Source organism: Hippopotamus amphibius, chromosome 13 (genome assembly GCF_030028045.1).
Source record: "Hippopotamus amphibius kiboko isolate mHipAmp2 chromosome 13, mHipAmp2.hap2, whole genome shotgun sequence".
Classification (NCBI taxonomy): domain Eukaryota; kingdom Metazoa; phylum Chordata; class Mammalia; order Artiodactyla; family Hippopotamidae; genus Hippopotamus; species Hippopotamus amphibius.
Genome location: NC_080198.1, coordinates 37,984,000 through 38,008,240, shown reverse-complemented (window position 1 = coordinate 38,008,240; position 24,241 = coordinate 37,984,000). Strand labels below are relative to the sequence as shown.

The 24,241-nt window shown below is 47.1% G+C and overlaps 2 protein-coding genes and 1 pseudogene across 4 annotated transcripts; all 3 read right to left on the bottom strand.

The window, feature by feature from the left end:
* Positions 1–69: 69 nt before the first annotated feature.
* On the bottom strand, positions 70–5,470 carry AMT (aminomethyltransferase). 2 transcript variants are annotated; one of them, XM_057706508.1, is made up of 9 exons: positions 5,011–5,470; positions 4,741–4,908; positions 4,120–4,200; positions 2,824–2,955; positions 2,342–2,420; positions 1,934–2,079; positions 1,652–1,832; positions 1,107–1,262; positions 70–1,004 (listed from the first exon to the last, which is right to left on the bottom strand). In XM_057706508.1, exons 1-9 carry the CDS (start codon positions 5,098–5,100, stop codon positions 826–828), a joined length of 1,212 nt encoding a protein of 403 aa, XP_057562491.1. In that variant the 5' UTR covers positions 5,101–5,470; the 3' UTR covers positions 70–825. The 2 variants fall into 2 exon arrangements, with proteins under 2 accessions (XP_057562491.1, XP_057562490.1); XM_057706507.1 differs by having other exon boundaries at positions 4,741–5,470.
* A 141-nt stretch (positions 5,471–5,611) lies between these two features.
* NICN1 (nicolin 1, tubulin polyglutamylase complex subunit) lies at positions 5,612–9,997 on the bottom strand. Of its 2 annotated transcripts, none has more exons than XM_057706509.1 (6): positions 9,799–9,997; positions 8,333–8,509; positions 7,955–8,068; positions 7,433–7,504; positions 7,013–7,117; positions 5,612–6,938 (listed from the first exon to the last, which is right to left on the bottom strand). In XM_057706509.1, exons 1-6 carry the CDS (start codon positions 9,928–9,930, stop codon positions 6,897–6,899), a joined length of 642 nt encoding a protein of 213 aa, XP_057562492.1. In that variant the 5' UTR covers positions 9,931–9,997; the 3' UTR covers positions 5,612–6,896. The 2 variants fall into 2 exon arrangements, with proteins under 2 accessions (XP_057562492.1, XP_057562493.1); XM_057706510.1 differs by having other exon boundaries at positions 8,333–8,449.
* A 13,865-nt stretch (positions 9,998–23,862) lies between these two features.
* LOC130835411 (U1 spliceosomal RNA) lies at positions 23,863–24,011 on the bottom strand (annotated as a pseudogene).
* Between the last annotated feature and the right edge of the window lie 230 nt (positions 24,012–24,241).

The window sequence follows — 24,241 nt, the reverse complement described above, 5'->3', positions numbered from 1 at the left end:
GACCAGAAAGGCAGGCATTGGACTGGCACCCCAGGATCCCTGTACACAGAACAATGAAGCTAGAACCGTAGCAAGAAGGAGGGAAACTTATTTAATGCTTTTTTTTTAGGAGTCAGTAGAGTCCAGTAATAAGTCCCAGGGGCAAAGGTCAGCCCAGGATAAGGCAAGTCCAGGAGGAGGCCCAGCCTGCCCTACAACAGCCCTGGGGCTCAGAACAGGTGGTGAGCCTGGCCTGACTGGCTACTGGGCAGCAGGCTGGGCCAACTGGAGAATGTGGAAGAGTGAGTCCATGCTCCCCTCAGCCATCCCCGAGTTTACACACAGGTACCGCAGCCCTACTGGGCCAACCCTCTGTGAGTCAGGAACCATCCCTGCCCAGGGAGAGGCAACAGTTTGCATTCATGTAACGTGATCTAGAGGAGGTAGCCGGCACTGCCCAAGGTAATAACCCTTTGCAGTGTGAGAAACGGTGGTGAGGTAGGTTGGGCAGGCTTTCTCCTCCCCCTAAAGGTGAGCCTTTGCTTCACAGGCAGCACCTGGCAGAGTGGAAGGGTGAGGTGCCAGAACTGATGCTTCTCCAGCACGCTAAGAGTGGGGTCAACGGGAGCGAGGACTGGTCCGTCACTCAGAAGTGAAGTTGCCAGTGGCACAGGATGAGGTGGGAGTAGGTGGTGTGTCCCCCCTCACCCAGACGACCAGAACCAGCCTCCACCTAGCCACCTATCCCAAATGTGTTCTGCCTCAGCTTCCTGACTAACCCCTTGTAGAATGCCCTCCAGGGTAAGGCTCCTGGAGGGGAGGGCCCCACCCCTCCCCAAGTCATCCTCACTTAAGGATGTAGTAGTTTGTGGGCACAAAGGGCATCTTGCTGACCATGGCCATCTGCTGCTTCCGCCGCACCTCTACCAGCAGTGGGGTACCTGGCCGACTGTACTCATACGGCACATAACCCATCGCCACATTCTTCTTCAGGCAGGGTGAGGGGCAGCCACTGGTCACAGCACCTGTCCAGGCAGAGGCCATGTGTCAACACCACCCTTCCATCCCACTGCCCCCAACCTCCTAGGGAAGGGACAAGGGCTCTCCAACTTCCCTGGTTCACCTACCAATCACAGTACCCTCTGTACTCAGGATGGGATTGTGTGCCCGCACGGGAGCCCCCTCACACATTAACCCCACACGCCTCCGCTGCACCTTGCTCTTCAGCTGGGGAACAATGACTGAGGCTCCTGGGAAGTCCATAGCAGCTCGGCGGCGCTTCCCTGGAATATGACACACCAGATTTCAGCCACAGTCCATAGGACCCCTGACCATAGGAGGTCCTAGCAACAAGGACCCCAAGTGATACCCATCTAGCATCAAGGCCCCTTCACTCAGGCTGCCTCCAGACCCCATGCCTCCCTTGCAGTGCAGTCAGTCACCCACCTTCTGCCCCCTGGTCTTGGATGCCATACTGCCCACCTCAGCCTGCTGAGGGTCCTCAGCATCTACTGGGCAAAGCCGCTGTGGTACCTTCAGGGAATGAAGGCTCAGGGAGGCTGTGTTACCTGCTGCAGGCTACACAATCTTGGGAGCAGTCCTGGGCTGCCTGGTCTCAGTAAGGGTCACTCCAGCCTTCAGGATCCCCTCCCTGAGTGCTTGCCCAGCTCACCCAACGTCCAACTAAGGCTGCCTTCCACAGGTGTGGTGTGTTCGTCAATGTCGTTCCCATATAGGCAGAGGCCTGCCTCCAGGCGCAGGCTGTCCCGGGCCGCCAGCCCTGCCAGCTTCACCTCTGGGTTTTCCAACAGAGCTGTTGCCAGGCGGACTGCCTCCACTGCAGGCACCGAGATCTGCAAGGGACACCAGAGAGCAGGTGGGCAGCTGGTCCCAGAGTCCTGTGCCCTCCACTACCCTGTGCCCTCCACTACCCTGTGCCCACTTCTTGACAAACCTCCACACCATCCTCTCCTGTGTAGCCACAGCGGGTCACGCGGCAGCCAGACACGCCAAACACGTCCATCACAGCACTGGTCATGAAGGGCAGTTTCCTCAGATCATCTGCCACGCCAGCCTGTAGCACCTGGGCTGCAGTGGGGCCTGGGCCCAGGGAGCCAGTAACCAAGTGTCCAGGTCCTGGTGCCCCAGAAAGCTGGATCACAGCCCTTAGGGACCAGAACAAGCCCTGAGCAAGCCCCACTCTGTAGGTGGGAGAAGACACTCTTGCCCACAGCCCATGGAGTCTTGTGGCAGGTGGAAGGAGGGCATGATACCAAACTTAGACTTATGGTGCACCATCCTCACCCTCCCTCTGTACCAAGCAGTAGCGGAAACCCGGAAGGCAAAGGTCAGCTCCACTTACCTTGCAGGGCCAGCAGAGCATTATCCATCACCTCCAGGCTCACATCACTGCCCACATTCTGAAGCTCCCTAACCTTGTTCTGAAAGGAAAGACATACCACATTTGCTCTGGGATTCCTTACTGAGCACCTACCATGGGCCAGGTGCTGCAGGGCTTGGCAGAATAGGCTGGTTCCCATCTTACAAGGCCGTATAACTGCTAAGTGGTAGGAATGACTCAAGCCCAGGTCTGCCAGCTCTAACACCAGGCTCCAGCCCTCCACCCTCATCAGAGGATGCTCACTTAGGGGCCAGGATTAGCTTCACCTCCCACCTCCCCACCACAGAAATTTAGCATGCTACAGGGAGGGTGCACTCTGGCAGGCTGTTCTTTCAAAGAGCCATTGTCTGAGCCCCTTATCCATTCCAGGTCTGTCCTTGACAACAAGGATGCTGCTCTGTGAACAAAGAGGACAGGGTACCTAGAACACAGAGGGGATGTACCTGCATGAGGGTCAGGTCCTTCTCCCAGCAGCCAGCATTGGACACCACATACAGGTTTCCCTCAGAGGTGTTGGTCACAATCAAGTCATCTAAGATGCCTCCAGCCTCATTGGTAAACAGCGACAGTGTTCCCTAGCATCAAAGTGGAGCATCATTGCCTCCAGGTCCAAGAGGCCAAGGCCAAGTGTGAGTCAAACACACCCCTGGGCCCACTCAGCCACCACAAACTCATGAACCCTCCTGCACAGGGCTGAGGGGTGGCGGTGGAAAGAGCAAAGCTGGATCAGCCCAGGCCCCTGCACAAGCCCAGGGTTTTTGATCCTCATACCCTAAGAAAGTTTTCACCTCTTCCCCACTTTGGGGGACACCTTCCTGATCTGGTAGGGCCTCTGCACCCCTCCCCATTCAGTACAGGGAGCCCCCTCTCACACTTAATCGATGATACCTAGGACTTGCTGTTTCATCCCACCCAGACCTAGGACAACTCAGTCTGTGCCCCAAACCCCAGGACAGAAGCTTCAAAGTCTGGGAATTCCCTGGTGGTCCAGTGGTAGGACTTGGTGCTTTCTCCCAGCTGAGGGCACAGTTGGATCCCTGGTTGAGAAACTAAGATCCTGCAAGCCACAGGAAGCTTCAGAGTCTATCTTGATGATCCCATGAGCTCCACAACAACCCTCCAAAACACTAAGGCTGGCTGGCCTAAGCCTCCCCACTGGATGGACGGTACAAGAGCCTGAGGTTAAGAGGTCAGATGAATCACCTGGGGATCTTGTTAAAATGCAGGTTCTGATATAGCAGGTCTGAAGCACTGGCCTGAGAGTGTATCCTAACAAGTTCCTATGTGATGATGAGGCAGCTGGTTTAAGGACTACGTTTTGGTGTGGTTTTTTTTTTTTTTGGCCATGGTGCTTGTGGGATCTTAGTTCCCCAGCCAGGGATTGAACCCAAGCGCTCGGCAGTGAGAGCACACAGAGTCCTAACCACTGGACAGCCAGAGAATTCCCAGGGACTACACTTTGAACTGCAAGGGGTTAGGCAATATGGAAGGTCACAGAACAGGACATGAACTGGGGTTTCTGGTCTCCCAGCTTTTTATGGTGAGGAAGGGATAGGACCCTCCCTGCAGATGGCTGATTGTCCAGACAGGACTCAGGGACTCAGTGCCCCAGTAACAAGAAAGCCCTGAGAAACTGTGTCTGATCCATCTCTATACCCTCAGGTCCGAAGCAGGGACTCGGACCGGTTTGCTGGCTCATGACTAAGAACATTCATTGAGCAGAAATAAAAGAGGCCCACCTGGTTTGGCTTGAGCTCTGCAATATCTCCAACCACTAGACTCTCCATCAGCTTCACCCGGTCACGGCCAAATATCTTGGTCTGGGAAAGAGATCAAAAAGCCTCAGTTCACTGCAGTACTACAGTCTGGAAGGCCACAGGGCTAGGAGGCACCCTCCCTGCCACCCACAACACAGTCCAGTCCAGCCAAAATGCCTCAGTAGTCTTTTGGTTCTGCAAGTTGCAGAAGCCCGGCTTTCTGACTCTCCCACATCTGCCAACACATTAGAGATGCACTCGGGGAGGTTAGGGAACTTGGAAAGGCTCAGCACCTTCCTGAAATACCCCCTTTTCCAAACCAATACCCAGGACAGTGGATGACAATGAGTGGCAGCCTGGAAAACCCAGGGCATTGAGGCACTCCACTAAGTGCGAGCAGGCTGGAGAGATCAGACAGGAGATGATCAAGAGACCCTCTGAGTCAGTTTACTGGAGGCCATAGTACATTTCATCCTTGAGACCTCCAACTCTTCGGAGAGGGCTGCCCTTGGAATCCAGCTTCCAGCAAAGAAAGCTGAGGGTTGCACCACTGTGAGCTGAGAGGAAGCCCTGGCCTGGCATCAGCGCACTCCCGTGGCTCACCTGTAGCATGTGGGACACGTCAAAGAGTGAGCAGTGCCGGCGTGTATGCAGGTGTGAGTCAATGTGGCTGTCCCGGTACTGCACAGGCAGACTCCAGCCCGCAAATGCCACCATCTTCCCACCATGGCCCAGGTGGAAGTCGTAGAGCGGTGTCCTGCGGAGCTCGTCCTGCGGACGGCCGGGCTCAGTACCACCAAGGCCCCAGAACCCAGCCCTCTCCCTCCCCCACCCTCCAAGACTGGCAGCACAACCCAGCACCCTGTATCCCACCTGTACACAACTGAGCGAACGGCGCAGAGCCGAGGGGAGTGCCTGCAGACGCGAGCCCAGATGGGACATCATGCTCCCAGCCCGCTGCATTGTTGCCCGCAACTGGTGCAGCTGACGCACAGAGGCCACCACTCTGCCAGGCACGCTGGGAGATGTAGTCCGGGGCCCTGCTTAGATAGGTCTTCCCCCGCCGCCCAGGGGGGATCAGAAGAGGGAGTGGGCAGCCCCAAGGGCAGGCGGGGCTTTAAAGCACACAGTGCATTGACTCCCATCTGCAGGGAAATAGCCCCGGGCGCTTCCATCTGATCAAGGCAGATTGGGCGGTTGGAGCCAGTTAAGCCACTCAGAAAGAGAGCTGGGGGCTAGACCTCCCCCTGCTGACTGCCCAGTCTCCAAAGGGCCAAAGTTCTGCAAAGGGCGGAAAGGCCTGAATCACCAGTTTAGGACAACAGGAGTGTAAGGTCACAAGGGGGGAGGGGAAAGGGTGGAGAGGACACAGGAGGGTGGAGCTAGGCTGGCAGGCAGAGTGCCACAGTAACCTGGCCTCTTGTGAGGGTCTTGGCTTCTCTCGCTGGGTGAACAGAGGCAGCCAGCACAGTGATGCATTCCACAAGTATTTATTGATCTTGCTGCACACTAGGGCCTGTGCTGGGTGCTGGGGACACAGCTGTGCAGGAAGCAGGGTCCCTGCCATCCCAGTGACCTCCCCCCTCACACACATACACACTGAGGGCTGCTTCTCCCTGAGCACAAGACTGTGATCATTACCCTCTTAGCAAAAGCTGAATGGGGCTAAGTAAATGCCCCTGCAGGCAGATACCACCTGCAAGAGCTCTGGTGGGTGAGAGCAGAAGGTGGCCACCAAAAGGTGGCTGACCTTCCCCCAGAAAGCTGTTGAGCGACACAATCATCTAATTTTCCAGGCCCAACACATGTTGCAGGACTGCCTCACAAAAGCCCCCAGAAGAAGGCCAGGAAAAACCAGAGAGAAGCAGGATTTTCTCATAAGAGTAGTCTTATTCTCACCTGCTGACCTGGGGTTGTAGAAAACCTCAGCCTTTTGAAAGACACCAATGAGAACCCTCACCTGGACCCACCCCCTGCCGAGGTTGATCCCTCATCACACCGAGTGTGGTTCTTAGAAGGGGGCAACTGCAAGAGGGACAAGGGTGTGCTTTGGGCTGTGTCAGATGGCAGACAGGTCCCAGAACTCATTTTCAGGCCCCAGCCTTGCCGAGGCACCCGCCCAGACCCGATGGATGGGCAGACCCGTTTGAACACACATCCAGGAGCCAACTCAGGGACCAAAGGACTCAGGCTGCCCAACTTCCCAGCTTTGTGTGTCTCCCTAGGCAAGTAGCAGAAGAGTTTAGACAGGAATTTTCTTTTTGTGGGCATAACACAAAGGGAAAGAAGACCATTGGGGGTGCAGAAGGAAGAAATGGGGCTCCTGTTTCTCCCTCAAGCTTCCAAACTACAAGTGGCAAGCTATAGCAGTCTTCCAAGGCTAGACAAAGCAGGTTCTAGTAGGTCACCCCAACCCACTGCACTCAGGGTGAGGGAGCAGGCAGAAGACAGAAATGTGCATGTTGGCAGGGGGGACAGAGGGCACAGGGGGATTCTTAGTAACAGAACTGGAGTGCTTTTAGGAAGGAAGAAGGAGGAGCTTTGGGTTACAGTCAGGTGAGGACAGAGTGCACCCCCTCCAGAAGCTCATGCTAAAGCAACAGTGAGCCCCCAAGAATCTTGAATCCATGAACGTGGCCCCAACAGAATGCACATGCAGGCAACACTCGGAATGCACAGGGACAGCACTTCGGCCTCTGATGGCCCAAATCGGGCCTGGGTGGGCATGGAAGGCCAATGTCTTGACTAGGAGCCACGACTCAAGTGTAGGAGAGCAAGTTCAGGTCATAACAGCCATCCACCTGCAACACAAAAGACCATCAGATCTGACCCACTCAGGCCAACGGGAGGCAAGCAGAGGGAAGCGATCACTCACATCAAAACGGCCGATCCTTGTGGAGGTGTGACTGGCCCGGATCATCTCTGTCAGCGCCCACATCTGCTGTACCTCGGAGGATACCCTGCTGGGGTCTGGGAGACCCTATCCCAGAAGGAGGGGTCAGTGGCCATGGGTCTCTCCCCAGAAGAGCCCTTAGAACTCCAGAGAGGCCAAACTGGGCTATGGCGCCCTCCAGCTGACATTTCCAGATAACTTGTAAAACATGAGGATGGGGCCTGATGTGGAGCAGGTGGCCCAGCCCCACAGGGAGATACCTCAAATCTCAGGAGGAAGGTGCCACAGAGTGAACCGAGGGCCCTGGGTCCACCCCAGATTCTTGCAGAAAGGGGTCCCCTTGGGCCTATGCTGGACACCAGAGCTGTTCACACATGGTTCTTACCCAGGGTGAGGGCTTACCTCAAGAAGGGGAGCGGGCTGCTCACAAGGCACTGGGTGCGAGAGCCACTTGGGGAAGGTGAAGGAAGAGCTCTGCAAAGCAAAGGCATACTGCCCTGAGGGGGAAGCAGAGTACGAGAGACCTGGAACCAGATCCCAAGGTCCTGATGGCAGAAAGAAGGGTCTCTGAGCCCAAGACACTGGGAAAAACCTATTTAGGCCCCAGGGGCAGAAGTCTACCTAAGCTCTTCTGCTCTGTAGAAGGAAGCCCCATGGAGACAAGAAGCAGAAGTATATCTGGGTACCTGAAGTTTCCAGATCTGAAAGAAGCAGGTAGCCCCAAAGGTCAGGGGATATGGGGCCATGGCCTCACTTCTCATCATGAACTTTCAGCATTCCCACATGGCTAACTTCTATGAAGGTCTCCTTCTGTGTCTCCCCATCCTCACCCATCCACTCCCACCCATACCCCCAGGCCTCCCAGCCAGAGCTAGGAGCCTCCTAGAGAAAGGGCCAGCCAACAGCTCTGAGCTAGTCTCTTACCTTTGGTCCCTGCTGGTAGATCTGGAGCTCCTCCACCGTGAAAGACAACCATAGTGGTGATGGCTGTCGCAGAATCAGGCGCAGTTCCAGTACTTTGGCCATGTCACACAGCATCTGACACATATACACACACACACATACACACAAGGATCCACCGAGGCCCCAGCTCACTGCCCAGGAGCCAACCAGCAATGAGTCAAGGTGCTTCTTCCCCAGGCCTTTGAGAAGGAAACAGTATTTCCTCTGAGGCACTTGCCAAAGAACCACAACTCAGGCCAACCTTGCCCGCCCTTCTTCCCTCATGGGATCCTGGCCCCATCTCCAACCCCTTGTGAGCCCTCATCTGGGCTGCCCTGGCCAAGCTGAGTCCCAGCTGACCTGGTGCTTGAACAGCGATACATACTCCTGGGCTCCCTCCTCACTGTGTGGGTCAGGCATCAGGCAGTAGTCCCGCAGGCAGGTCACCCACTTGGCTGGAGTGTGTATTGAGGTGTGCTGGCGAACACGGATGGTCAGAAAGGCTGTGTAGTAATTCTTAAACATGATCTCCTGCAACTAGGGCACACACAACCCACCGCAACAAATCAGACCTAGGCCCAGGGCCTGAGGGGTTCAAAAGCACCATCTTTTCCTCCACTTAGGAATGTACTCTTCTACCAATCTAACAATTTCAACAAGAATCCACTGGGGCCCAAAGAAATTTTGCTTTCCTAGGAGAACTCACAGTCTAAATGAGCACGTCATGCAAACAAACCATGACCGTGTGTCCAAGATGCTGCGAGAGGTCAGAGCCCTAACTCTAGAAGAGTCAGAAAACATACAGATGAGTTCATCAAGTGGACCATGAAAGGCAGAAAATGTAAAAGCAGCATATACACAAAGGAGCACCAAGGGATAACAGGACCTGGCACACTCCTGGAACAGAGAGTGGTTCAGCCTAGCTACAGCAGTTCTCGTCACTGGATACACATCAGAATTATCCAAGGAGAGAATTCCCTGGCAGTCCAGTGGTTAGAACTCGGTGCTTTCACTGCCAGGGCCCGGTTCGATCCCTGGTTGGGGAAATAGGATCCCACATGCTGCGTGGCGCAGCCAAAAAGCAACAACAAAACAGAATTACTCAAGGAAATTTTTGTTTTTAATAAATGTGTACAGGCTCCGTCCCAGACCTACTGAATCAGATTTCCAGAGCTGGGCCCTTTAATGAAGTCTCCCAGCTTAGAGTAAGTAAGAAACAGCTTGGGGGAGAACCATACACTACAGGATAAAGTGCATGGGGCCAAGAGGCAAGTAGGGCAAAGACACAGAGTGCCTCTGAATGCCAGGCCATTAAAAAGTGGACTTTGTCCCCTGTGTTAAGGTCCTGCAGTGTCCAGTCTGCCAGCAGATGTGGAAGGGCAACTGGAGACTGGAAACTGGAGCCACTGGGAAGATCCCGATGAGGAATGAGTTGAACCTGACCTCCAGCAGGGACACTAGGAATGGGCATGAGGCAGGTTTGGGGTGGGGTGGGGGTAACTCACTGTCTAATGATACCCAGCCAGTGGCCAGGGACAAAACGACCCCTCACCTCTATTTGGGTCAAAAATGTATTTCCAGCACCTAGCCTACTGTCTCAGCCAGCGCCGTTCTGGACATGGTGGAGAGATGTTGATGAGAACAGAAGAGGAAGCTGCATTCTAGTAAATATGTGTTAACTGAAGGAATAAATAAATGGTTAACTGATTTCGCATGGGCGAGGTACTGCAGAGGTTTTCGGTAAATGATTAAATGCTTGGGACACGCCCGAGTTCCCAGATAAGCCCCGCCCAGGAGCCCCGGTCGCGCCCACGGGGCTCGCTCACCTCGAAGGGCGCGACGCTGGGGAAGGAGACATCGATGACCAGCACGCCAGGCCGGCCTTGGGAGGTTCGCACGTCGCCCACCTGCAGGGCCACGGTGCCTTTCACATGGCAGGGGACCGACACGCGGGACATGGTGGCAGCGGTCGCGACCGAGCACAACCGCCGCTCCTGGCCTCGGACCAATGGTCCTTCCCGGCGTTCCCAGCCGGGCCGCATGAACTACAACTCCCGAGGGGACTCGCGCTCGGCCAGCCCAGCCAATCACCGATGCTCTGGGCTGCCGGGACTCGGAAGTGCCTGCGGAAGTGCTCCTTCAGCCAATCACCGAGCGAGCCTTAGCGAGCCACCTAGGACCCAGCCCAGAAACGGCCTAGCCATTGCAGATCCAATCCGTGCTGAACCTTTTAGGCATCCCAGGTCTCGCTCCGTTACTGCTTCTGGGGAGGGTGGAAGGCAGTTAAAGCTCGTAAAGCCATGAGCAGGAATGAGCACAGTTCCTGGGCCACATTGGTTACAAAAATAGATATTAACCCCTTTTTTTAAAAATGGGCAAAGGACTTGAAGAGATAATTCACAAAAGAAGATAAATAGCCAATATGCCCATGAAAATATGCTTAGCATGATTATTCATCAGGGAAATACAAATTAGACCCCCCCCCCCCCCACTAAACTAGCTAAAATTAAAAACTGACAAAGGGACTTCCCTGGTGGTCCAGTGGTTAAGACTCTGAGCCCCGGGCTTCCCAGGTGGCGCAGTGGTTAAGAATCTGCCTGCCAATACAGAGGACCTGGGTTCTATCCCTGCTCCAGGAAGATCCCACATGCTGCGGAGCAACTAAGCCTGTGTGCCAAAAAAAAAAAAAAAAAAGACTCTGAGCCCCCAGTGCAGGGGACCTGGGGTTTGATCCCTGGTCAGTATCTACATCCCACATGCATGCCACAACTAAGAGTTTGCACCTTGCAGCAACTAAGAAGTCTGCATGCCGGGGCTAAGACCTGGCATAGCATAAATAAATAAATATTTAAAATATGACCCAGCCATTGCCCTCCAAAGTATTTTCCCAAGAGAAATGAAAGCATATGTCTATCCAGGGACTTTATTCATAATAGCCAAAATTTGGAAATAATCCAAATGTTCAACAAATGAAAAGATTGTGGTAAACCCACACAATGAAATACTACTCAAAAATAAAAGGAAATGAACAAATCCACATGTCTATCAACAGATGAATGGGTAAACAAAGTGTAATTACACAAAATAAAATTATTCACCCTTAAAAAGGAATGAAATTCTGGCACATGCTTCAACGAGGATAAACACTGAAAATAGTACACTTAGTGAAAAAAGCCAGACATAGAAGAACAAGTATTGTATGATTCCACTAATGTGAGGTACCTGGAAAAGGCAAATTCACAGAGACAGAAAGATGAATAGAGGTTACCAGGCTGGGGAGGGGGAAATAGAGAGTCATTGTTTAACAAGTACAGAGTTTTAGTTCAGGATGAATGAAAAAAACAAACAAACTAGAAACAGTGTGATAATTACAAACCACTATGAATGTACTTAAGGCCAGTGAATATATATACTCTTAAAATGAGTAAATGGTAAATTTTATGTCATGTATGTTTTACCACTAAAAAAACAAACAAATGAACAACTGACATACACAATACCACCACCAGATTTCAAATGCACTATGTTAAGCAAAAGAAGTCAGACCCAAGTGAGTTCATATGGTATGGTTCCACTTATATGAAATTCTAGAAAAGTCAAAACGAATCTAGAGTGATAAAAATCAGAACAGTTTCCCCTGGGGCCAAGGGTGAAGGGAGGGGGTTGATTGTGGAAAAGTATAAGGGAATATTTTGGGGTGATGGAAAGGTTCTGTGACTCCATTGGCTGGTACTTATATTTGTCTAGACATTTGTCAAAATTCATTAAACAATGCTTAAGATATGTGCATTTTATTGTATCTAAATTATACCTCAATTGGGAATCCCCTGAAGGTCCAGTGGTTAAGACTCCGTGCTTTCACTGCCAAGGATGCATGTTCAATCCCTGGTCAGGGAACTAGGATCCCACAGGCTGCACAGCACAGCCCAAATAAATAAATAAATACAAATTGGTTAAAAAAGTTCTACCTCAATAAAGACATAAAAAGTAAAAATAATAATAATAAAAAACAAAATAAATTATACCTCAATAAACATGATTTTAAAAGAAAAAATTAGCCATCATATTTATCATCATCACCATCCTTCCAGATACTTGTGGAAACAATGCCTCAGAAATTGTCGGTTAAACCTGTTTTACTGATAACAAATCTAAGGCCAGACATGGGCCAGTGATTTCCCAAGCCAAGAAAATAGTATGGAATGGAGTAGAGCTGGAACCAGAGCCTCTTGTGGACTCCTACCTCACACATCAGAACCCTCCAGGCAATGGTCATCTTTGGTGACCTGTGCCTTCTCTGTGTGAGGGGCTCCAGAGACACAGGCCCAGGGTAGCCCCTAGGATTCTTGTAGTGGGGCATCAAACAGAACAAAATCAGGATTCCAGGCCAGCCCAAGGAACAGCCTGGAGGAGCCTAGCCTTCCCAGCCCAGACCTAGAGACCTCCAATGACAGAAAACATTCCCTGCCTCATTATAATAGGTAACCCTGGATCTTCCCGACTGGTCATTGCTAACTCCATTTTGACTCAAACTAATGATTCATTGTCTGGGTCCCTCCAGGTTCCTGAGGGTTTCCCCTTTAGGCAACCCCCTCCACCCCCCGCCCCACCATACTGGAACAGAGTCTTCCCTAAATCCCAGAGTACTGAGAATCAGGAGGATACAGACAGGCTTTGGTCTTCAGGCCTCAGCTCTGAGAGCAGACACAGACCCGGTGTTGTCCCTCAATGCAGATGAGTCTCACGTCACATCTCTCTGGTGGACAGCCATCTCCACTCCATATATATATGGAGAGAGAGAGAGAGATTGGTTGAGAGATTGAGATTATAAACTGTTAGCTCATGTGATTATAGAGGCTGAGAACTCCCAAGATCTGCAGTTGGCAAACTTGAAACCCAGGAGAGTCAATGTGTTCAAATCTGAAGACATAAGAACCAGGAGAGCTGATGGTATAAATTCCTAGTCCAAAAGCTGGCATGCCGAGACCAGCTTGGCGACTTGAGGTGAGTGACGGGTGCCGCAAGCTTAAAGAAAACACAGACACAGATTTAAGAGAAAGATGGGACCGGGGGACTCAAGACCTCTAGGATCAAGAGCCTCGCTGATTGATCCCAGGTTGCTTTTATTGAGTTCTTGGCATAGCGTAAGGGTCTGACACTCCCAGTTCAGTCCCACAAACAAGTTTATCTTTGAAGTAAACAAAGGCCTCACATGAGGGGGGCAATGATCTTTGTTTGCCTCCTGGGTCCGATTTGAGCAGGGTGTGGATTTGAGCAGTGTGTGGATTTGAGCAGGGTGTGGATTTGAGCTGGGCGCGGAGAGCAAAGCAGCCCTGGGGGCAGGAGACCTCTCTCAAAAGGATTAAGGGTCTGTGCCCCACCCCTGTTGGCCCCTCTGCGACTGTGCCTGTCTTAGGTTGTTCCTCCCCTGAGGAATCTTACCCATCTCTGGCTAACCAGCCATCCTCCAGGGCCAAACAGGGTGATATGAGGTGTGCAAGTGAGAAAGGGGCTGCGCCCCCAGAGAGGGTCAATTTTCTGTTTCCATGGTAGCCTATGCCCCCATGGTCTCCACGCCCAGCACCCTTAGTTCCTCCACTGCTCAAGCAGGACATTCTGCATCCAGTCGCTCGGCCCACATACTATAATTACTTTTAGTAGCATTTTCAAGGTTTCAGAAAGACTTCTGAATGTTTTCCCACACTGGCAGGCTCAGAGACCCTAAAAGAGTTGATGTTTGGATCATAGACCAAAGCCCAATGTTCCAGCTCAAGCAATCAGACAGGAGGGGCTTCCTTTTACTCAGCTTTTTTTGTTCTGTTCAGAACTTCAATTGATTGGATGAGGCCTATCCATATTAGGGAGGGTTATCTGCTTTACTCAGTCTATTCAAATATTAATCTCAAAAACTAAAAAAAGAAAAAGAAAAAAAGAAATAAACAAATGTTAATCTGGGACTTCCCTGGTGACACAAGCAGTGGTTAAGACTCCCATACTTCCAATGCAGGGGCCCGGGTTGGATCTGATCCCTGGTCAGGGAACTAGATCCCACATGCATGCTGCAATTAACAGTTTGCATGCCACAACTAAGACCTGGTGCAACCAAACAAATAAATAAATAATTTTAAAAAATGTTAACTGACACAGAAACACCCTCAGACACACATCCAGAATAACTTTTGGCTAAATGTCTAGATACTCCATGGTCATTTCAAGTTGACACATAAAATTAACCATCACACAGTATGTTGTTGTTTTTAATTTTTAATGGTATATTTGTTATTGTGTCAGCTAAAAACTTTTTCTTCATACTGATGATAAAACAACAAGCACCACACCAAAAATGATCCTTCATTGAATCAAAGATACAAGGCACAGAGGAGTCTGATTATAGTGTCTAGCTTTCAAATTGCCTCCCAAAGATTGCACTTTGTGGAATATTTGCATGATCTAAGTTCAGGTGAACAGAAACCAAATACAAACAATGGGAAAAATTGACTTTCAACCATTTGTTTTTGTGACTTTGCGATTCAGCTCTTTTCTGTGTTAATCGTACAGACCTTGAAGAATTCAAGCTAATAATGTCTTTGGGGGGGGGAACTAAAAAGGATGACAAAATCTTAATATAAAAGGCAAGATACTTAAAGAGGAGATGATCACTGCACTGTTTGGGATATTTATTTAAGTTCCTAGAAAGTAGCAATGGCTTAAACACTTGGTTATTTATTTCTCTCTTTCTCTAAATTTCCTCTACTTGTAAGGACACCAGTCACATTGGATTAGGGTTTACCTTAATAATCCTATTTTAACTGAATCTCTATCTCAAACAGTCACATTCTGAGGTACTAGGGGTTAGGACTTCAACATATGAATTTTGGAGAGACACAATTCAGCCCTTATCAGAGAGTTACAGTATGAGCACTAACTACATATTCTTGGCCTCTTTTGCTCTTCAGCAGAAGAACTGATTTTTGTTTGGAGTCTGCTTTCTCCTACTCTGGGTCTACCTGGATTGAGGAGAGGTTCAATACCAGGTTCAGCATACCACATTCTCCAGGTCTAGTAGGAGGTTCAGAAACTAATTCAATCAGAGTGCATCTCAGGAATTCTGTAGGAATGAATGGAATGGGGTTTTCTGTTTCTGACTAGACTTGAATCCAAGAGGTTGTGCTGCAGCCAATTTACTGTGATTGGGAGAGACCCTGGAATGGAGTGGTGGGAGGCATGTCCACCACATGGACCCTAACATAGCATCAATCTCATTGGACGAAGCAACAGAAGTTGGAGAGAAAGAAAGTTTAATTGACATCATGTAAATCTCAAGTCTAGACACATGCCTGAAACCAGCATGACACACAGTATGTTTTTAAATTTCTATGTATTTGTGATTTTTTTTTTAGTTTTCCTTATGTTATTCATGTCTAGTTTCATTCCATTGTTACCAAAAAGGAAAAGATACTTTGTATGATTTCAATCTTTTTAAATTTATTGAGACTTGTTTGTGGTCTAACATATGGCCTACTCTGGAGAATGTTCCATGTTCACTTGAGAAGGATGTATATTCTCCTATTGTTGGGTAGAAGGTTCTGTACACCTCAGTCAGATCTAGTTGGCTTACAGTGTTGCTCAAGTCCTCCGTTTCCTTATTGATCTTGTCTGGTTGTTCTACCCATCATTGAAAGTGGAGTATTGAAGTCTCTATTATTGTAGAACTGTGTATTTCTCCTTTCATTTCTGTCCATTTTTGCTTCATATATTTTGGGGCTCTGTTGTAAGATATATGTATGTTCATAACTGTTATATCTTCTTGCTATATTGTACCTTTTATCAATATTTTCCTTCTTTTCTCTTGTAACCTGTTTTGATTTAGGTCTAATTTGTCTTGCAATAATATAGCCACCCAGCTCTCTTTTGGTTACTATTTGAATGGAATATATTTTTCCACCCCTTACTTTCAGCCTCTTTGTGCCCTTATACCTAAAGTGAGTCTCTTTTAGATACATATAGATAGACCTTTTCAAAAAATTCCAGTCTGGGGAATTCCCTAGCAGTCCAGTGGTTAAGACTCCACTGGAGTTTTTTACTGCCCAGGGCCGGGGTTCAATCCCTGGTCAGGGAACTAAGATTCTACAAGTGCCAATAAAATAAATAAACAAACAAAGAAACAAACAAACTATATATATTTCACATATATAGATATATATATGATATGATATATATATCATCTGAATGACCAAAATATATATTTCTCATATATAGCTGTCCATCCACAGTTTCTAGGTCACAGCTCTCAAAACCCTTGGAATTTCCTGAGAGATAAGAGCAATGGGATATTTGGTCTCTTGTTTTCAATTCCTGAAAACCCTTCAGCAAAAGTGACTCTTGGATCCCACCCAAGGGTGAGGGTTGATTGCCAGGAGAACTTAGTCCCACTCTGTAGACCTCCAGGGAGGGGAGAGTGGCTGGAGATTGAGTCAATCACCAATGACCAGTGATTTAATCAATCAAGCTCATGTAATGATGCCTCCATAAAACCCCAAAGGAACAGTGTTCAGAGAGCTTCTGGGTTGGTGAACATGTGGAGATGCAGGGAGAGTGGTCTGCCTGGAGAGAGTATGGAAGCTCCACACCCCTTCCCCATGCCTTGCTCTTTGTATCTCTTCTTTTGGTTGTTGATTGGTATCCTTTAATAACCCTTTTATAATAAGCCAGAAATCTAGTAAGTAAAATGTTTCTCTGAGTTCAGTGAACTGTTCTAGCAAATTAATAGAAATTGAGGATCTACTCTTGGGAACTTCTGATATATAGCCAGTGGGTCAGAAGCATAGGTGACAACCTGGAGTTGAGAATGACATCCTAAGTTGGAGGGAGTCATCGGAACCTCAGTTTGTAGCCAGTTGGTTAGAAGCACAGGTAACAACCTGGACTGTCGACTTATGTGAAGTGGAGGGCAGTCTTGTGGGACTGAGCCCTTGACCCATGGAATCTGATTCTAAATCTGGGTAGATAGCATTAGAATTAAGTTCTCAGGCACTCTGTGGGGAAGCCTCTGCACACACATTGGAACGGGCTTCAGGAAACTCTTATTTACTCCATTTCTGCCTCTTAAAAAAAATTTTAGTTAATCTTTGGTAGTCTATCACTTTGATTCCCTTCTTTCCTTTTTTTCTATATTTTTAAACTATTTTCTTTTTTATTTTTATTTTTTTATTTTTTTAAGAACTTTTATTGAGATATAATTGACATACAATAAACTGCATATTAAACTATTTTCTTAGTGGCTTACTTAGGGATTATAATTGACATCTTAAATTTACAAGCTAGTTTGAATAATGCCAACTTAGTTTTAAGAGTTTACAAGCACTCTACTCCTATACATCTCTGTTCCTCCCTCTTTATGTTGTTATTGTCAGAAATTGTATCTTTATACATTTTATGACCACTAACATGGATTTATAATTGTTGTTTTATGCATTTGCCTTTTAAATCATGTAGGAAAAAGAGAGAAGTTACAAACCAAACCAGAAGTATCATGATCTTGGCTTTTATATTTACTTATGAAGTTAACTTTACTAGTGTTCTTTATTTTAAATTATGGCTTCAAGTTACTATCTAGTGCCATTTCATTTTAGCCTGAAAAACTCCCTTTAGCATTTCTTGTAGGGCAGATCTACTGCCATATTGTTATTTATTTTAAATCAGCAAATAGTTTAAATTTTCCTCAGTTTGAATTTCTAATACATAAACACCTATAGATATAACTCACATAAAATATCTCTTGAGTCCTCAGTTATTTTAAGAGTGTAGGGTCTGCCACCTGGAGCAGGTGGCCTGGCCTGGTGTTGGGCACCGGGTCCCCCTCACCTGTTTCAGCGTGCCCAGGATAAAGGTAGCAGTAACACTGACACTGGCAAGAAAACTGAAGCGGGATGATGGTCTCAAAGGGTCCCTGGTGTCAGCTTCAGCCTCTGACCCCACTCCATGGTTTCTGTAAGAGACAGGTTGCTTGTTAAAGGCGTTGCAGAACTTGAGGCTAATTTACCTTGTACTTTGTAAAGTGCATTTTCCTGAGCCAAAGAAGCATTAAACTAGAGTTTGCTTCTCCCCCTTTTCCCAGTCAGTTCCCTGCACAGGTGATGCTAATGATGTGCTCATTGTAGCACATGATTGGCGATTAAAAACCTGTGACAAACTGTGATTGGATACAAATCCTCTTAGCTCCTTCCACAAATGTTGACCCTGCCTAGATGTCTTTGAAGCTTCCCAGAATGCACAGTCACTGTAGCATCTCTTACTGAAATGCGTATTTTATTTAATGTAAGTATATTTTGGAACAGATTTGTAACTTCTATCATTTAATGATTTAATTATTTTTTTCTATTCTCATTTAGTTTGTATTTTCCTTGTAAAGAGCAGAGAGAGATGTCAAGCAACTATTGAAGAGAAATACAAAAAAAAAAAAAATGAAAGACAAAAAAAAGTGTACGTTCTGAGACTAAAAACTTTGAAATCTACTGTTCTAGGGTTTATTTCTGGGAGTCAAATTATCAGATCACGGCTATGAGAGAATGAATATTCTTACATTTAATCAATAACATCAAACTTTGGGACTTCCCTGGCGGTCCAGTGGTTAAGACTCTGCACTTCCACTGCAGGGGGCACAGGTTCTATCCCTGGTCAGGGAAACTAAGATCCCACATACCTCGTGGTGTGGCCAAAAAAATAACATCAAGCTTCTCCCCAAAATGGTCATGCAGCAATAAGCAATGATCTTTTTTTTAAATTTTATTTATTGATTTATTATTTTTGGGGGGGTACACCAAGTTCAATCATCTGTTTTTATACACATATCCCCGTATTCCCTCCCTCCCTTGACTCCCCCCCCACCCTCCCCGTCCCAGTCCTCTAAGGCATCATCCATCCTCGAGTTGAACTCCCTTTGTTATACAACAACTTCCCACTGGCTATCTATTTTACAGTTGGTAGTATATATATGTCTGTGCTACTCTCTCGCTTCGTCTCAGCTTCCCCTTTATGCCCCGCCCCCTCCCAAACCTCGAGTTCTCCAGTCCATTCTCTGCACCTGTGTCCTTGTTCTTGTCACTGAGTTCATCAGTACAATTTTTAGATTCCGTATATGTGAGTTAGCATACAATATTTGTCCTTCTCTTTCTGACTTACTTCACTCTGTATGACAGACTGTAGGTCTATCCACCTCATGACGTATAGCTCCCTCTCACTCCTTTTCATAGCTGAGTAATATTCCATTGTATATATATGCCACATTATTTTTTTTTGGCACACGGGTTTAGTTGCTCCATGGCATGTGGGATCTTCCTGGAGCTGGGATCGAACCCGTGACCTCTGCATTGTCAGGCGGATTCTTATCCACTGCGCCACCTAGGAAGCCCTGCCACATCTTTATCCATTCATTTGTTGATGGGCATTTAGGTTGCTCCCATGTCCTGGCTATTGTAAATAGTGCTGCAATAAACATTATGGTACATGTTTCTTTTGGGATTATGGTTTTCTTTGGGTATATGCCCAGTAGTGGGATTACTGGATCATATGGTAGTTCTATTTGTAGTTTTTTAAGGAACCTCCAAACTGTTTTCCATAGTGGCTGTACCAACTTACATTCCCACCAACAGTGCAGGAGAGTTCCCTTTTCTCCACACCCTCTCCAACATTTGTTGTTTCCAGATTTTGTGATGATGGCCATTCTGATTGGTGTGAGGTGATACCTCATTGTGGCTTTGACTTGCATTTCTCTGATGATTAGTGATGTTGAGCATCTTTTCATGTGTTTGTTGGCCATCTGTATGTCTTCTTTGGAGAAAGCAATGATCTTTTAAAACTGCATTTCTGTGACCAACAAACACATGAAAAGATACTCAACATCACTTATCGGAGAAATGCAAATCAAAACCACAATGAGATATCACCTTGCCCCAGTCAGAATGTCCATCATCAAAAAATCTAGAAACAATAAATGCTGGAGAAGGTGTGGAGAAAAGGGAACCCTCCTGCACTGTTGGTGGGAATGTAAATTGATATAGCCACTATGGAAAACAGTATGGAAGTTCCTTAAAAAACTAAAAATAGGGGCTTCCTAGGTGGCGCAGTGGTTGGGAATCTGCCTGCCAATGCAGAGGTCACGGGTCCGATCCCAGCTCCAGGAAGATCCCACATGCCGTGGAGCAACTAAGCCCGTGTGCCCCCCCCAAAAAAAAAAAACCTAAAAATAGAGCTACCATATGACCCAGCAATCCCACTACTGGGCATATACCCAGAGAAAACCATAATTCAAGAAGATACATGTACCACAATGTTCATTGTAGCATTATTTACAATAGCTGGGACATGGAGGCAACCTAAATGTCCATGGACAGATGAATGGATGAAGAAGATGTGGCACATATATACAATGGAATATTACTCAGCCATAAAAAGGAATGAAATTGAGCTATTTGTAGTGAGGTGGATGGACCTAGAGTCTGTCATACAGAGTGAAGTAAATCAGAAAGAGAAAAACAAATACCTTATGCTAATGCATATATATGGAATCTAGAAAAATGGTATTGATGAACCTAGTGGCAGGGCAGGAGTAGAGATGCAGACATAGAGAATGGACTTGAGGACACTGGGGGGAGGGGAAGCTGGGATGTAGTGAGAGGGTAGCATTGACATATACACATTACCAAATGTAAAATAGATAGCTAGAGGGAAGCTACTACAGAGCACAGGGTGATCAGCTTGATGCTTTGTGAAGACCTAAAGGGGTGGGATTGGGAGGTTGGGAGGGAGGCTCAAGAGGGAGGGGATATGGGGATATATGTATATATATAGCTGATTTGTTGTTCAGCAGAAACTAACACAATTCTTTAAAGCAATTATACTCCAATAAAGATTGAAAAAAAAAAAAAACACCTGCATCTCTGGCCCTCCTTTTCTAACTTGTCTCTTACACTCCTTTATCCCTTGATCTGGCCACACTGGCCTCCACATTGTCCCAGGCTCACAGGTTTATTTCCACCTGTTTGCTCACTCTCTCATTTCTGTCACTTCTTCGCTTTAATATCCCCTCACCTGGCATCATATTGTACATTTGTTTATATGTGTGATTACTCTCTAGATGAGCACTGTCCAGAAGAACTATAATGTTAGCCACAAATGTGAGCACCACATGTAATTTAAAAATTTTTAGTAGTTATGTTAAAAAAGTCAAAACCAGGTTAAATTATTTTTAATAAGATATTTTATTTAACCCAAAATACTCTAAATATGATCATTTCAATATAAAATCAATATTTAAAATGTTAGTTAGATAGTTAATATTATTATTTTACTTAATATTTGACATCAGGTATGTATTTTGCACTTATAGCACTTCTCAATTCAGACTAGACACATCTCAATAGTAGCATGTCGCTAATGGCTGCCATACTTGACAGCACAGCTCTAAAATGTAAGCCCTGTAAAAGCAGAGCTGGGTCTGTCTGGTTCCTGGCTAAATCCCCAGCACCTAGGGACATATTTTATATTCAGTTAGTGTTTGCTGAATTTGTGAGTGAATGGAATGGCTTTGCACAGGTCCCAGCCCTCGGAGAACAACACATGGCCTGGCTGGCAACCCTCAGGCATAGTCAGGACAGCATCGCCATCTGCTGGGGAATGGAGAGTCACGCACCCATGAGAATCAGGCACCAGGACTCAAGGCTGGTGGAGGGGGGCATAGGCTGGAGGTGGACTCTGGATGCCTGGAATGTTATTCCTTACCTGAGTCTTAGACCTTGAATTTTCCAAAAGTCTTTCCCAGGTCTTGTCTCCTAGTATTACCAAAGTAACTATCATGTTAAGAATTCCATCAATAATCAAAAACCAGGGTACCATGCCAGGCTCCCTTTTGCGTGGTCTACACTGGAACTCTGGAAATGGCTGCCTAAAAGTCTCTTACAGGCCAGCCCTCTGCACAGTCCTTCTTAACTTCTATTGGGTTTAGACCTTTTGAGAACCAAATAAAAGTCAACCTCCTCCAAGATTACACTTGCATGTGCGTGCGCGAGAGCGCACACACACACACACACACACACACACACACTTGCTCTTGCTTGTAATGTTTAGAAATCCAGAAAGAGTCATTATGTATAAAATTGTACTGAATGGGGACTTCCCTGGTGGTCCAGTGTGTAAGACTCCATGATTCCAATGCAGGGGGCCCAGCTTTAATCCCTGGTCGGGGAACTAGATCCTGCATGCATGCCTCAACTAAAAGTCTGCATGCCACAACGAAAATCCTGTGTGCCACGACTAAGATGTGGCACAGCCTAAATGAATAAATGTATTTAAAAAAATTGTACTAAATGAATGGTACCTTTGCCTAATGGCATAGTGGGTCTCCAATAACAATCAAGTTTCTGATCAAGGTGAGGAAAGCTCCTAGCAATGTTGAATGAACAAAGCACAATAATAATAGTGACAATAGTAATAACCACTAACATTTGTTTAGCATTTACTATACGCCAGACACTGTTCTCTTTATGCTTGTGTTCTTTCCTTATTCCACTCCCCTTCAAGGTAGAAATCACAATTATTCTAATATCGCAGATAAGAAAAATGAGTGGAAAGGTTGAATAACTTGCCCAAGGCCGTATAGCTGATGAGTGGCCATACTGAGGTTCAGTTCTGGTGAAGGACACCATGTTGTATACAGAATCTGGTCTCAACTCCACCATAATTTTTTTTTAATAAATTTATTTATTTATTTATTTATTTATTTATTGGCTGTGTTGGGTTTTCGTTGCTGCACACAGGCTTTCTCTAGCTGTGACGAGTGGGGGCTATTCTTCATTGCGGTGTGGGTTTCTCAATGCGGTGGCTTCTCTTGTTGTGGAGCATGGGCTCTAGGCGCATGGACTTCAGTAGTTGCAGCACATGAGCTCAATAGTTGTGGCTCATGGGGTCTAGAGTGCAGGCTCAATAGTTGTGGCACACGGGCTTAGTTGCTCTGTGGCATGTGGGATCTTCCCAAAGCAGGGATCGAACCTGTTACCCCTGCATTGGCAGGCAGATTCTTAACCACTGAGCCACCTAGGAAGTCCCCATAATTTTTAAATTTTTAAATTTTTAATTTTTTTGTTTTGGCTGCATTGTGTCTTTGTTGCTGTGCGTGGTCTTTAGTTGTGGCAAATGGGGGCTACTCTTCGTTGTTGGGTGTGGGGTTCTCATTGCAGTGGCTTCTCTTGTTGCAGAGAACACAACGGGCTCTAGGCATGCAGGCTTCAGTAGTTGCAGCACCTGGACTCAGTAGTTGTGGCTTGCAGGCTCTAGAGCACAGGCTCAGTAGTTGTGGCACACAGCTTAGTTGCTCCAAGGCATTGGGATCTTCCCAGACCAGGGATGATACCTGTGTCCCCCGCATTGGCAGGCAGATTCTTAACCACTGCACCACCAGGGAAGTCCCCATAATTTTTAAAAATTTAATAAATTTTAACTGAGCACTTTTTTTACATGGACGTACAGCAGTAAACAAAAGTCTCTGCTCCCATAGAGTTTTTTTTTTTTTAATATTTATTTATTTATTTATTTATTTATTTATTTGGTTGCACTGGCTTCTTAGTTGCGGCATGCATGTGGGATCTATTTCTCTGACCAGGGATGGAACCCAAGCCCCCTGCATTGGGAGCACAGAGTCTTAACCACTGGACCACAAGGGAAATCCCTCTCATAGATCATTCATTCTAGTAGAGGAGATAAGACAAATAAATCAGTTCACATATAATGTCTCCTAGTGATAAGCACTGTGAACAAAACAGCAAGTAATACATCCAAAATACTCTTGCCAGGATTCAGCCAGGCCATTTTTTTCCCCTCTCCTTTTCTTTTTCTGCCAGGGGAAAGTGCGAACACAGTCCCCCACTACCACAAATTATGCAGTCGAGTTTCCCACGTTTGGGGAAATCACAGGAATGCAATGGATAAGCCTCACCCTGGGAAAACCACCTTCATGATCATGGTATCTCCCCTGCCAGGTGAGTATTAGGCCTTTTGTTAAAAGCCTGGGGAATTCCCTGGTGGTCTAGTGGTTAGGATTTGGTGCTTTCACTGCCGTGGCCCGGGTTCAATCTCTGGTCAGGGAACTGAGATCCCACAAGCCTCGTGGAGCTGCCAAAAAATAAAAAGCCTCCTGGATCCTAGGGCAGACAGCAGTTCTTTCCTCATTTCCTACCCAGGGTTTAAAGTTGCTAGTTGGCAGCAGGAGGTGGCAAG

Bases quoted from the DNA above. Each gene is read 5' to 3' on its own strand.
- AMT (XM_057706507.1), bottom strand. From the start codon at position 5,100: ATGCAGCGGGCTGGGAGCATGATGTCCCATCTGGGCTCGCGTCTGCAG. The intron at 2,421-2,823 runs GTACATCCCCTC...CTTTCCTTTCAG, and splicing joins AGGACCTGACCCTCATGCAG to AACAAGGTTAGGGAGCTTCA. The intron at 1,263-1,651 runs GTGAGCTGGGCA...GTCATATTCCAG, and splicing joins CAGCCTTAGTTGGACGTTGG to GGAAGCGCCGCCGAGCTGCT.
- NICN1 (XM_057706509.1), bottom strand. From the start codon at position 9,930: ATGTCCCGCGTGTCGGTCCCCTGCCATGTGAAAGGCACCGTGGCCCTG. The intron at 8,510-9,798 runs GTGAGCGAGCCC...TGTGTGCCCTAG, and splicing joins CCAGCGTCGCGCCCTTCGAG to TTGCAGGAGATCATGTTTAA. The intron at 7,505-7,954 runs GTAAGAGACTAG...TTTGCTTTGCAG, and splicing joins TCTACCAGCAGGGACCAAAG to AGCTCTTCCTTCACCTTCCC.